Source organism: Carcharhinus amblyrhynchos, chromosome 18 (genome assembly GCF_965287045.1).
Source record: "Carcharhinus amblyrhynchos chromosome 18, sCarAmb.v2.hapA, whole genome shotgun sequence".
In the NCBI taxonomy this organism is placed as follows: Eukaryota; Metazoa; Chordata; class Chondrichthyes; order Carcharhiniformes; family Carcharhinidae; genus Carcharhinus; species Carcharhinus amblyrhynchos.
Genome location: NC_137341.1, coordinates 55,825,432 through 55,840,193, shown reverse-complemented (window position 1 = coordinate 55,840,193; position 14,762 = coordinate 55,825,432). Strand labels below are relative to the sequence as shown.

General features: G+C 44.8%; 1 protein-coding gene across 4 annotated transcripts in view; it reads right to left on the bottom strand.

The window, feature by feature from the left end:
* Window positions 1-14,762, bottom strand: part of ccp110 (centriolar coiled-coil protein 110) — a 114,281-nt gene that overhangs the window by 7,272 nt on the left and 92,247 nt on the right. For 3 of the 4 annotated variants that reach the window (XM_080207056.1, XM_080207055.1, XM_080207057.1), the window contains exons 6-11: window positions 14,486-14,663; window positions 13,424-13,545; window positions 10,743-10,859; window positions 10,325-10,426; window positions 10,053-10,169; window positions 930-1,009 (exon numbers count right to left, since the gene is read on the bottom strand). In XM_080207056.1, coding sequence (XP_080063182.1) covers window positions 930-1,009; window positions 10,053-10,169; window positions 10,325-10,426; window positions 10,743-10,859; window positions 13,424-13,545; window positions 14,486-14,663 — 716 coding nt within the window. Of the gene's footprint in view, window positions 1-8; window positions 130-929; window positions 1,010-10,052; window positions 10,170-10,324; window positions 10,427-10,742; window positions 10,860-13,423; window positions 13,546-14,485; window positions 14,664-14,762 lie in introns of those variants that run through there. The other variant, XM_080207058.1, reaches the window with a different exon arrangement.

Here is a 14,762-nt window from a genome sequence, read left to right as displayed (position 1 = left end):
CTTGAAAATAAAAGGCAATGACCGGCTTCTATAAGGTGACAATCATTTGTTAATCCAGCCCTGTCTGTTTATCTCGGTGTTGCAGGAAAGAGTAGCAGCATACGTCACCAACTCTTCATAACCCGAGCACTGGGTTTTTAGATGGGAAGAAAGTGAAAACTAATGTTAAGCTATGTTAAAGAAGGCTTATGGCAAACTTGTCTTTATTGGTCGGTGCACTGAGTGCAAGGGTCAGGATGTCATATTGCAGCTTTATAAAACTTTGGTTAGGCCACACAGCGTTGCGTTCAATTCTAGTCACCACATTAGAGGAAGGTGGCTTTGGAGAGGGTACAGACAGGATGCTGCCTGGATTTGAGGTATTGAGCTATAAGGAAAGGTGGACAAACTAGGCTTGTTTTCTCTGGAGCAGTGGAGGCTGAGGAAAGACCTTTATAGAAGTCTATAAAATTATGAGGGGCAGAGATAGGGTTGACAGTCAGAATCTTTCTCCCAGAGTTGAAATATCAAATGCTCGTGGACACGCACTTAAGGTGAGCGGGGGCGGGGCAGGGGGGGTAGAGTTCAGTGGAGATGTGAGGGAAAAGTTTTTTTTTAAACCCACAGAGTGGTAGGTGTCTGGAACAAGCTGCCAGGAGTGGTTGCAGAGGCAGATACAATAGGGATGTTTAAGTGGTTTTTAGATAAGCACATGATTATGCACGGAATAGAGGGACATGGACCAAAGGCAGGCAGAAGGGGATAGTTTAATTTGGCATCATGTTTGATAGCATCATGGGCTGAAGGGCCTATTCCTGTACTTAACAGGTCAAAGGACCTGTTCCTGTGCTGTACTGGTCAATGTTCCATTGAAATACCAAGCATTATGACTTCAATCAAATCAATTATTATATAAACATTTACTGTCACCAAACAACAGTGGAACTTACTTTATTTGTTTTTTTCTATCTAAAGATTTCTGTGTCGCAGCTGAAAGGGTTCCTCTTTCTTTAGGGCTCTTCCATTTTTCCTGTGGGAAAGGGCAAAAGCAAACTGAAGATCAGGAAATATAAACTAGTGCAATGAATAACATTAAAAAAGCAACATACAGTGCATGGTAACCTTGTTGTTATGGATACAGGCACCTTTGCATGCCAATGTCATAAGAACATAAGAAATAGGAGCAGGAGTAGGCCATCTAGCCCCTCGAGCCTGCCCCGCCATTCAATAAGATCATGGCTGATCTGAAGTGGATCAGTTCCACTTTCCCACCCTCTCCCCATAACCCTTAATCCCCTTGCCTATCAAAAACCCATCTACCCACGTCTTAAATATATTTAGCGAGGCAGCCTCCACCACTTCAATTCCAGAGATTCACCACCCTTTGAGTGAAGAAGTTCCTCCTCAACTCCACTCTAAACTGCCCCCCCCCCCCCCCACTTATCTTGAGGCTGTGCCCTCTAGTCCTACTGTCCTCTGAGCAGGAAGAGCCTCTCCACCTCTATCCTATCCATCCCATTCATCATCTTGTACGTCTCAATGAGATCTCCCCTCATCCTTCTAAACTCTAACGAGTACAAGCCTAGTTCATTCAGCCTGTCCTCATAGCTCAACCCCCTCAACTCCGGTATCAGCCTAGTGAACCTCCTCTGCACTCCCTCCAAGGCCAATATATCCTTGTGTAAGTGCGGCGACCAAAACTGCACACAGTACTCCAGCTGCAGCCTCACCAGTGCCCTGTACAGTTGCAGCAAGACCTCCCTACTTTTATATTCAATCCCCCTCGCTATGAAGGCCAGCATCCCATTTGCCTTCCTGACCACCTGCTGCACCTGCAGGCTGGGTTTTTGCGACTCATGCACAAGGACCCCCAGGTCCCTCTGCACCGTTGCATGCAGCAGTTTTTCGCCATGTAAGTAATAGTCCTTCCTACCATTATTCCTACCAAAGTGGACAACTTTACACTTGCCAACATTAAATTCCATTTGCCAGTTCATGGCCCATTCGCCCAGCCTATCTAGATCCCTCTGCAGACTTTCCACACCATCCGCACAATTTGCCGTTCCACCAATTTTGGTGTCATCAGCAAATTTCGACACCTTACACTCGGTTCCCTCCTCCAGATCATCTATATAAATGGTAAATAGCTGAGGCCCCAGCACCGACCCCAGGGGCACTCCAGTAGTCACCAACCGCCAATCCGAATACCACCCACTGACCCCCACTCTCTGCCTCCTATTTGACAGCCAATCCCCTATCCACGCTAACACCCTACCCCCAACTCCATGCCCCCTAACTTTCTGTAACAAACTCTTGTGCGGCACCTTATCAAACGCCTTCTGAAAATCAAGAAACATCACATCCACCGCCCTAGACACATCCTCATAGAACTCCAATGAAGTCGTCAGACACGACTTCCCCTTAACGAAACCGTGCTGCGTCTGCTCTACCAAACAATTCTCCTCAAGATGCCTCGCTATTTTCTCCTTGATAACGGATTCAAGCATTTTACCTACAACAGACGTTAAACTAACCGGCCTATAATTCCCTGCCTTTTGCCTACTACCCTTTTTAAACAACGGCATAACATTAGCCGTTTTCCAATCTTCCGGCACTTCCCCGGAATCCAGCGAGGTTTGGAAAATAATCAAGGCATCCACTATCACCTCGCCATTTCTTTCACAACCCTTGGATGCATTCCATCCGGTCCTGGGGACTTGTCCACAGTCAGTCCCTCCAGTCTGTCTAGCACTGTCTCTCTAGTAACAATAATGTCATTCAGGCCCTCCACTCCTACCACCTTTCCATCGTGAACACCCGGCAAACTATTCACGTCCTAAGAGCATAAGAAATAGGAGCAGGAGTAGGCCAACCAGCCCTTCGAGCCTGCCCCGCCATTCAATAAGATCATGGCTGATCTGTCGTGGCTCAGTTCCACATTCCCGCCTTCTCCCCATAACCCTAATCCCCTCTCTTATCAAAAACCCATCAACCCGCGTCTTAAAAATATTTAGCGAAGTAGCCTCCACCACTTCAACGGGCAGAGAATTCCAGAGATTCACCACCCTTTGAGTGAAGAAGTTCCTCCTCAACTCCGTTCTAAACCGCACCCCCCTTTATCTTGAGGCTGTGCCCTCTAGTCCTACTATCCTTTCTGAGCGGGAAGAGTGTCTCCACCTCTATCCTATCCATCCCATTCATCATCTCGTACGTCTCAATGAGATCTCCCCTCATCCTTCCAAACTCTAACGAGTACAAGCCTAGTTCATTCAGCCTGTCCTCATAGCTCAACCCCCTCAACTCCGGAATCAGCCTAGTAAACCACCTCTGCACTCCCTCCAAGGCCAAAATATCCTTGCGTAAGTACGGCGCCCAAAACTGCACACAGTACTCCAGCTGCGGCCTCACCAATGCCCTATACAGCCGCAGCAAGACCTCCCTACTTTTATATTCAATCCCCCTCGCGATGAAGGCCAGCATCCCATTCGCCTTCCTGACCACCTGCTGCACCTGCAAGCTGGGTTTTTGCGACTCATGCACAAGGACCCCGAGGTCCCTCTGCACCGTCGCCTGCTGCAGTTTTTCTCCACGTAAGTAATAATCCTTCCTACCATTATTCCTACCAAAGTGGACCACCTCGCACTTGCCAACATTAAATTCCATTTGCCATTTCCTGGCCCATTCGCCCAGCCTATCTAGATCCTTCTGTAGACTCTCCACACCCTCCGCACAATTTGCCGTTCCCCCAATCTTGGTGTCATCAACAAATTTCGACACCTTACACTCGGTTCCCTCCTCCAGATCATCTATATAAATGGTAAATAGCTGAGGCCCCAGCACCGACCCCTGGGGCACTCCACTAGTCACCATCTGCCAATCCGAATAGCACCCATTGACCCCCACTCTCTGCCTCCTATTTGACAACCAGTCCTCTATCCACGCGAACACCTTACCCCCAACTCCATGCCCCCTGACCTTCTGCAATAACGTCGTGAGGTACCTTGTCAAACGCCTTCTGAAAATCAAGAAAGACCACATCCACCGGCTCTCCTCTATCCACCGCCCTAGACACATCCTCATAGAACTCCAGTAAATCTGTCAGACATGACTTCCCTTTAACGAAACCGTGCTGCGTCTGCTCTATCAAGCAGTTCCCCTCAAGATGCCTCGCTATTTCCTCCTTGATGACGGATTCTAACATTTTACCTACAACAGACGTTAAACTAACCGGCCTATAATTCCTTGCCTTTTGCCTGGCACCCTTCTTAAACAACAGCGTAACATTAGCCGTTTTCCAATCTTCCGGCACTTCCCCGGAATCCAGCGACATCTGGAAAATAACCACCAAGGCATCCACTATCACCTCCGCCATTTCTTTCAGGACCCTCGGATGCATTCCATCCGGTCCTGGGGACTTGTCCACAATCAGCCCCTCCAGTCTGTCAAGCACCACCTCTCTAGTAACAGTAATGTCATCGAGACCCTCCAGTCCTACCACCTTTCCATCTCTAACACCCGGCAAATTATTCACATCCTCCTCCATGAAGACCGAAACAAAAAAGTTGTTCAAGACCTCAGCCATATCCCCATCCCCTACCACTAAGTCCCCCTTCTCATCCTCTAAGGGACCAACGTTCACCCTAGTCAGCCTCTTCCTTTTTATATAATTATAAAAACTCTTGCTATCCTTTTTTATATTAAGCGCTAGCCCAGCTTCATAGTGTCTCCTATCCTTCTTTATCAACTTCTTTGTCAATCTTTGTTGATATTTAAACCTCTCCCAATCCTCTTCTCGCCCACTACTCTTAGCTACTCTAAACACATCAGCTTCTAATTTAACACTTTCCTTCACCTCCTTCGTTATCCATGGCTTATTACCTCTCCTCCTACTGTCCTTTTTGACCATCGGAATAAATTTCAGCTGAGCACCAAGAAAGATCTCCTTAAAGATCCTCCACTGTTCCTCAGCAGACCTACCTTCCAACGCGCTCCCCCAGTCCACATTCGCCAATTCCTCTCTCATCCTACCGTACTCCCCTCTGTTCAAACAAAGGACACACGTCCAGGAACCCACTTTCTCCTCCTCCATCTGCATCAGAAACTCCACCATACAACGATCACTCTTCCCAAGAGGATCCTTCACCACAAGGTCCCTAATTCTACCTGCCTCATTACATAACACCAGATCCAAGATAGCTCGCTCCCTCGTCAGCTCCAACACACGCTGTTAAAGGAAACTATCCCAGCAGCATTCCAAGAACTCTTCCTCAAGCCCACCACGTCCAACATGGGTCGGCCAATCAATATGTAGATTGAAATCCCCCATAATTATCGCCGTTCCATTCCTGCACGCCGCATTTATTTGCATGTTAATAGCCCACCCCACCTCCAGATCATTATTTGGGGGCCTATAGACGACACCCACCAGTGTCTTCCTCCCTTTGCTGTTCCTAATCTCCATCCACAACGATTCCACTTTCTGCTCTTTGGCTCCTATATCTTCCCTTACTACCACCCTGATGCTATCCTTAATCAGAAGAGCTATGCCCCCCCCACTTTTTCCTCCCGTCTATCCTTCCTAAACACTTGATACCCCTGTACATTCAGCTCCCAGTCCCTGTCACCTTGCAACCACGTCTCTGTCATTTATCACTTTGATTGGAATTCACAATCCCAAGGCTACGCTGTAACATTTTCATGGAATTCTCACTATCACCCTAAAATGTTCAGATTCTTTAAGAATTAAAGTGGGATTTTAAAATATTTCTAAAACATACGGACAATGTTAACATCCAAATGCAGCAAGCTGGAAATATGGAAAATACGAGTAGGCCATTCAGGCCTTCGAGCCTGCTCTGCCATTCAATACGATCAGGCTGATCCTCCATTTCCTACGCTCTCCTTATATCCCGCGACACCTTTAATGTCTAGAATTCCATTTCCTCAAATATATGCAGTGATTTGGCCTTCACAGCCTTCTGTGAAGAATTCCACAGGTTCACCATCCTGAGTGAAGAAATTCTCATCTCAGTTCTACATAGAACATAGAACACTACAGCACAAACAGGCCCTTCGGCCCACGAGTTGCGCCGATCACATCAACACCTACCAATCTATAGACCTATCTATAACCCCCAATCCCATTAAACCCCATATACTCATCCAGAAGTCTTTTAAAAGACCCCAGCAAGTTCGCCTCCACCACCACTGACGGCAGCCGATTCCATTCACTCACCACCCTCTGAGTCAAAAACTTACCCCTAACATCACTTCTGTACTTGCCTCCCCGCACCTTAAATCTGTGTCCTCTCGTAGCGACCATTTCAACCCGGGGAAATAGCCTCCGAGAATCCACCCTATCTATTCCTCTCAACATTTTATAAACTTCCATCAGGTCGCCTCTCAACCTTCGTCTCTCCAGGGAGAAGAGACCCAGCTCCCTCAACCTAACTTCATAAGGCATGCCTCCCAGTCCAGGCAACATCCTTGTAAATCTCCTCTGTACCCTTTCAATAGCTTCTACGTCTTTCCTATAGTGAGGCGACCAGAACTGCGCACAGTACTCCAAATGAGGCCTGACTAGGGTCTTATAAAGTTGCAGCATTACCTCCCGATTCCTAACCTCAATCCCTCGATTAATGAAGGCCAGTACACCATATGCCTTCTTGACCACATCCTCCACCTGCGAGGCCGATTTAAGAGTCTGTGGACCCGGACCCCAAGATCCTTCTGCGCTTTCACACTACTAAGACTCCTGCCCTTGATAGTGTACTCGTTCATCCCTTTGGTTCTGCCAAAATTGAAGACTACACATTTATCCGCGTTGAAGTCCATCTGCCACTTCTCCGCCCAGTCCTGCATCCTATTTATGTCCTGCTGCAACTTTTGACATCCTTCCAGACCATCCACAACACCACCGACCTTCGTGTCATCAGCGAACTTACTTACCCATCCCTCCACTTCCTCATCTAGGTCATTTATGAAAATGACAAACAGCAAGGGTCCTAGAACAGATCCCTGGTGCACTCCACTGGTGACTGACCTCCATGCCGAAAAAGACCCATCCACAACCACTCTCTGCCTTCTGCAGGCAAGCCAGTTCTGGATCCACAAGGCCAAAGGCCCTTGGATCCCATGCCCTCTCACCTTCTCAAGAAGTCTTGCATAGGGGACCTTATCAAACACCTTGCTGAAGTCCATGTACACCACATCCACGGCACTTCCTTCGTCAATGTGTTCAGTCACATTATCGAAGAAATAGCCTACCCCATATCCTGAGACTGTGACCCCTTGTTCTAGACCCTCCAGCCAGAGGAAACAATATCCCTGCATTCAGTCTATCAAGCCCTGTCAGAATTTTATACTGTTCACTGAGATTGCCTCTCATTTTTCCAACTTGCAGTGAGAACAGACCTAATCGACCCAATCTTTCTTTGTGCGACAATCCTGGAATCAGTCTGGTGAACCTTTACTGCACTCCCTCTTTGGCAGGCAAATCATTTCTTAAGTAAGGAGACCAAAGCTGCACACAATACTCCAGGTGTAGTCTCATCAAGACCCTGTATGGCTGCATTAAGACAGCCTTGCTCCTGTACTCAAATCCTTTTGCAACGAAAGCCAGCGTACTATTTATCTTCCTAATTGTTTGTTGCACCTGCACGCTTGCTTTCAGTAACTGGTTTACTCGGACATGCAAGTCCCTTTGTACATCAACATTTCTCAATCTGTCAATATTTAAATCATACTCTGCCATTCCATTTTTCCAATCAAACTGTTTACATCCACACTTATCCACCTTATACTACATCTGGCACGTATTTGCCCAAACACTCTACTTGTCTAAATCGTCTTGAAGGCCTGTCTCTGTAATCGCAATATCATACCTAGTTAACATCAATTTGCACTGCTAAAATTCACCCCACAGCCACAACTCAGTAATCGCAATCATATCATACCCGTTAAGGTTTATTTGCGCTGTTAAATCATCTTTCTTATTGCAAATGCTCCGTGCATTCAGACAGTGCCTTTAAACTCATCATTTTAACACATCCTTATTTTGTACTATTTGCTGCTAACCTGGTTTCCTCCGCCTTCCACTTTTGCTTTCCACTTTTCTGTCTTTGATCTCCATCTTTGATTCCCTCTTATGTCGCCCCATTCAGGCTGCTATCCCCGCACACACGAGTATGAATCCTCCCCCACAGTATTAGTGAAAACCCCTGCGGGACACAGTTACTGTCTCAACACAGTGTGGGATGCAAGTGGGCTATTCCTTGAAAGTTGAAAAGGCAGATGTCCTATCACCCCTCGCAAATTCACAGCATTGTATTATTATTGTAATCAGATAATTTTTACTCACTCTATTATATAGACTACCTCACTGTACTGGCAACTTTAATCACACCAAGCATATCTGACGCTCTGAATTGAACTAATTGCCAGACAGAAAGTCGACAGAAAGGACAGTAGGACTAGAGGGCACAGCCTCAAGATAAAGGGGGGGGTCGGTTTAGAACGGAGTCGAGGAGGAACTTCTTCACTCAAAGGGTGGTGAATCTCTGGAATTCTCTGCCCGTTGAAGTGGTGGAGGCTACGTCGCTCAATATTTTCAAGACGCGGGTTGATGGGTTTTTGATAAGCAAGGGGATTAAGGGTTATGGGGAGAGGGCAGGAATGTGGAACTGAGACACGACAGATCAGCCATGATCTTATTGAATGGCGGGGCAGGCTCGAGGGGCTAGATGGCCTACTCCTGCTCCTATTTCTTATGTTATGTTCTATAGGCTCAACTGCTCTGAAAGAACAACGATCATATTTAAAGCAAAGTTTCATGTTGGAACTTAATTGACAAATTCAAGCTTGAATTTGAGGACCCAGCATAAATCTGGATTCTACAAATTCCAGAACTGCTGTACATTAAACCAAGAAATGGAAATGATGAAAATTTTTGATAAACAAAAATACAATTCTTAGACATAGTCTTTTCAAAGCAAATTAATAGTAAACTGCACTGTTGATAGTTATAGTCTCAATCAGTCACTGAATTATTTCACCTAATGCATGTAAACTTCGAAATGGAGATGTGCAGAATATAAACATTATCACAATTCACTGCTCCAAGCCCACTTTAATAATCTTTACCAGTGTTCCAGATCAAAGCAGATCAGCTGTATTAGTGTGACTCTAGAACCGAGGAAATTTTTACCTTCAAGGGTTTGGTGGACTGCCTGCCTGGGCTTTTTAGGATGTGCCCAATTTTAACTCCACTGAAATACAAACCAAGAGTAAAATCTTTCTCAGCACTGACAGAATTACAAAGGGGGAGGTGGGGGGAGGATAGCGGCAGCGAGACAGAGAAAAGCAGAGACAGAGATATTCAGGATGACTCCCAGGCAAGCCTAACTCTCACAGCAAAATCTGTTCTGGACATTTAATTTCTCAAATCACAGTCCAATTTCACAACAAGAAAATTTAACACAGAATCAATTTGTAAGGCTGAAGCTCGTTTTGATTAACAGTATTTATTTCCACATTACTGCACCCTAATAAAGGACTGAACACTTGAGCTATTAACAGCTTGGCATCATCAACATTAAAATGGCTTAAAGGAAAACAGCCATTTTCCTCATTTGCATGTTGCTCAATTCTTTGGGATATCACCGAATTTCTTCCCATCAGTATGGAGCTTCTTTCAAACTAATTGTTGAAAAAAATGGTTCACACGATAAGTTGTGCAACCGAGTGTCATACTGCTCGCGTTCAGCATTCAGACGTCACATTACACAAACACCAATGATTTCTTTCATAAAACATCCTTCAACCAATATGATAGCTGCATGAAAGATTTCCACAAAAACCCACAACATCCACCAAATTCTTTCACAAAACACTTCCTTTCTTTTACCCTAATTTTCATCAAACTACCCATTGTAATCTGGTTGGAAAAGCAAGTCAGTAACACGAGAGAGTATCCTTTGCAAAAATTCAATGATATAGTCTTAATTATTTTTTATGAAGTAATATTTTCACAAAGAATATTCGTGTATAGAAATGCTTTCGTTACCGAATATTACCATTTGTCTCAGCTGTTTTTCTTTGCGAATTTCCCGATCATGGCTTAGAATTTGCATTCGGTCGTCTGGATTCAATACAAAGAAAATGTCGTGAATCTCATAAAGGGCAGCCCGTAGCTGGAAAAGAAAAATCAAACAATAAATTTGTACAACAACAGAAAATGCTGGAAAAACTTGGCTGCATCCGTGGAAATAAAGTGTCAGTGCTTCCAGTGAAATGTGACTTCTCGAAACTTGCTGTTGTAGTAAGTTTGTGCAATCTGTTTCCATACCTGTGCAATGACTCTTTCGTGTAGTGAAACATCTTGGGATGAAACGGCACTTCTTTTCAAGGGTGTTTCTGTCTGGAAGTTATTGATAAATTCCAAGGTATCCTGTGATTAAAACAAACATTAGCAGTTACATTAAAGCGTTCCAAATAATCACTGTCAGAAAATCTAATACAATGTTGTCTTACATAAAATAAAGTGCTGTCAGCATCAACATTTTATCCTAATGGCATTTACTACAAACTTTCGAAAGAGAAGGGAGAAAACACCAGAAAAAGGAGAAACTTGGAATGTTATTTTTGAAAGAACAAAGCAATGGGACTAAAAGGCAGCACAGACACAAGAGGCCAAATAATTGCCATGATTCCAGGACTATGATTTTGTATCTGCAATCTCAACATACTCGATTTCAGTTTCTTACTTTCACGGTCTGTTGAAGCTGTTTCAATTTCTCTGTCTTCATCAGTCTCCGAGTAAGGAATCCCTTTGCCACAGCTGTAACTTTAATAAACTTTTTCTGCATCTCTGGCACATTCACCTTAAAGACAACAATTTCACAATGATGACATTAAAGTGTATCCTTGACCAGTTTCTCAGAAGTTTGTTTCATTTTATTGTTTCATGGGATGGTGCCAGTGGCTGCGTCAGCATTTATTGTCCATCCCCTGGATTTTGGGAGTGATTGGAATATAACAGCCAGTATTCTCCAGTCTCTCTCACCCCGCTACCACTGCCAGCGAGAATGGGAAATTTGGCACTCAGCCAAATTTCTATTCACTGCAGTGGGACGGGAGAATCCCAGCTGTGGGAGAGGTTGAAGAATTCCGGATAACATCTCTGGGCTGGGTTTTCCAGGATGGAAGCCATGTTGAGTTTAACTGGATTTAGTATTTTGAATCCATTAATAGCATAGGAAACTGTTTTTATTGTGTATTAACAACTCCCCCAATCTATAACATAGTTTTAACTGGTTTGCTGTTTCTAAATGCCTCACAGCTCCAGGGACCCTTTGTGGTAGACAGAGGGGAACCGGTGGATGTGGTGTTTCTCGATTTTCAAAAGGCGTTTGATAAGGTGCTGCACAAAAGGCTGCTTCAGAAGGTTCGGGGGCATGGAGTTGGGGGTAAGGTGTTAGCGTGGATAGAGGAATGGTTGTCTAATAGGAGGCAGAGAGTAGGTGTCAATGGGTGCTATTCTGATTGGCGGTTGGTGACTAGTGGAGTGCCCCAGGGATCGGTGCTGGGCCTCAGCTATTTACCATTTATATAGATGATCTGGAGGAGGGGGCTGAGTGTAGGGTGACAAAATTTGCTGATGACACGAAGATGAGTGGAAAAGCAAATTGTGCGGAGGGTGTGGCAAGTCTGCAGAGGGATCTGGATCGGCTGAGCGAGTGGGCAAGGACCTGGCAGATGGAGTACAATGTTAGCAAGTGTGAGGTTATCCACTTTGGCAGAAATAATAGTAGGAGGGATAACTATTTAAAGGGTGAAAAGCTGCAGCATGCTACGGTGCAGAGGGACCTGGGGGTCCTTGTGCATGAGTCGCTAAAACCCAGTCTGCAGGTGCAGCAGGTGATCAAGAAGGCGAATGGGATAAGAACATAAGAAATAGGAGCAGGAGTAGGCCATCTAGCCCCTCGAGCCTGCCCCGCCATTCAATAAGATCATGGCTGATCTGAAGTGGCTCAGTTCCACTTTCCCGCTTTCTCCCCATAACCCTTAATTCCCTTGCCTACCAAAAACCTATCTACCCGTGTCTTAAATATATTTAGCGAGGTAGCCGCCACCACTTCAACGGGCAGAGAATTCCAGAGATTCACCACCCTTTGAGTGAAGAAGTTCCTCCTCAACTCTGATCTAAACTGCACCCGCCCCCTTATCTTGAGGCTGTGCCCTCTAGTCCTGGATGCTAGCCTTTACAGCGAGGGGGATAGAATATAAAAGCAGGGAGGTCTTGCTGCAACTGTACAGGGCACTGGTGAGGCCGCAGCTGGAATACTGTGCGCAGTTTTGGTCGCCGCACTTGCGCAAGGATATTTTGGCCTTGGAGGGAGTGCAGAGGAGGTTCACTAGGCTGATACCAGAGTTGAGGGGGTTGGACTATGAAGAGAGATTAAATAGACTGTGTCTGTACTTGTTGGAGTTTAGAAGGATGAGGGGGGGATCTTATAGAGACGTATAAGATAATGAAAGGGATGGATAGGGCAGAGAGAGAGAGATTCTTCCCGCTGAGAAAGGACAGCAGGACTAGAGGGCACAGCCTCAAGATGGGGGGGGGGGGGCAGTTTACAACGGAGTTGAGGAGGAACTTCTTCACTCAAAAGGGGGTGAATCTCTGGAATTCTCTGCCCGTTGAAGTGGTGGAGGCTACCTAAATATATTTAAGTCACGGGTAGATAGGTTTTTGACAGACAAGGGAATTAAGGGTTATGGGGAGAAAATGGGAAAGTGGAACTGATCCACTTCAGATCAGCCATGATCTTACTAAATGGCGGGGCAGGCTCATAGGGCTAGATGGCTGACTCCTGCTCCTATTTCTTATGTTCTTATGACCCAGATTCAGTTTCAGCCTTGGGTGCGTGCGGAGTTTGCACATTCTTTCAGTGTCTGTGTAGGTTTCCTCGGGTGCTCCCGTTTCCTCCCACAGTCCAAAGACGTGGATGTGAATTAGCCATGGTAAATGCATGGAGTTATGGGGAGAGGGCAGGAGTGGGCCCAGGTAAGATGCTCTTTTGGAGAGTCAGTGCTGACTCAATGGGCTGAAAGGCCTCCTTGTGCACTACAGGGAATCTATGGTGGGTCCATAGCCGTGTGAAATGCTGGTGAGAAAGGCTAGGGAAGAGCTTTCCCAATATTGAAGTGACAGTTTGAATCTTATTTCCTGTGGGATTGAACCAACGCTAAGTAGCAACTGCATTTAATTGCACATAGATTTTAAAACTGTGATTGAAACTAAACAGCCCTACAAGTGGCATTGCGATAAATTAGAGGTTACCAACTCAAGATTCGAAGAAAAATAAACATATTGGCTATTTCAATGTGCTACTGCTACAGGCTAGAAAAGCAATGGGTCACAATGAAATATTTGATTCCATCTCACCTGCGACCATCTATTCCGTGGTCTGTTAAGGTAACAAGGCATCTGCATCTCACACATTCCATCATTCCCAGTTCCCCACCGACTGAAAGAAAATTCAGCACTAGCCGAATTACTGGTAAATGCTGGAAAAGAACAATGCAATTCCAAACTATTGGCAAAAGGCAAAACAAAATAAACAGCCACCAACCCACAGAATACCTGCCTCCTTCTGTAATTAATGGAAAATTCCTCAAAGACTAGGAACCAAACATTCAGTTTACCTATCAATGGATTTGGCCAATGAGTTGAAAACGTACCCGGATTTTCTTTAACTGCTGTCATAATGTCTCTGTCTATCTGACTAGGTGAATGCAGCACTGCTTCACTGTCTCATCCAAGAGAGGATATTTCCAACAAGTTAACACTTCCGCTGAACTGCCTTAAAGAACCACCTTAGATTATTGCATAGAAGCAAAATACTGCAGATGCTGCAATCTGAAACCAAAACGGAAAATTCTGGAAAATCTCAGCAGGACGGAGAGCATCTCTGGAGAATAAAGCCAAAAAAGGTCAGCTCTATGAAGGGTCATCTTGGCTCAAATCATTGGCTCTATTCTCTCTCCACAGATGGTGTCAGAGCTGCTGAGATTTTCCAACATTTTCTGTTTTTGTTTCACCTTAGATTGCGTGTCCTGGAATGCAACTTTAACACTGTCTTCTGGCCCACAGATGAAAAGTGTTCCCAAGTGAGTGAAATTGATATACTAAACAAACCAGATCACACTAAATATTCACCTACAAAACCAGTTAGAACCTAACAATTTGAAGCCAATTTTGCTCTAATAAAATTGATTGTGACTTTAAATTAAGCAACATACACAATATTGCAAAGGGAGAATTAAATGCTTAAAAAACTGAACCAGGTGATTGGAATTAAAAATAGCATCCCCTAAATCAAATTCAAGTCCAGTATTGATGAGGGCTTTATGATCATATAAAGAATGATACAATTGATCATTCAGACTCAAGCAACAGGAAGAACTAGCATACTGTAATGCAGTATTCTTTTGAAACTGTGCTTACCAATGTTGGAGGGAATACTGAGTGGATGGCCATCAGCTCCATTGAGTAGAGCTGGCATCGGATAGTTTTCATTTATTCTCCTCCAACCTAAAGTAGTTTCTTTACTTGACAAACTTCCAGATGATTCCATCACAAAATTCCTTTGCTCTCGAAATAGTCTTTCTTGTTCCTCTATCTCCTAAAAAAAAACAAAAATTAAAAAGCTCAATGTTCCAGGGTTCCAATGTTTCAGGCGTGATAGAGGCAGAGGGATAAAAGGTGGGGGGTTGGCATTGTT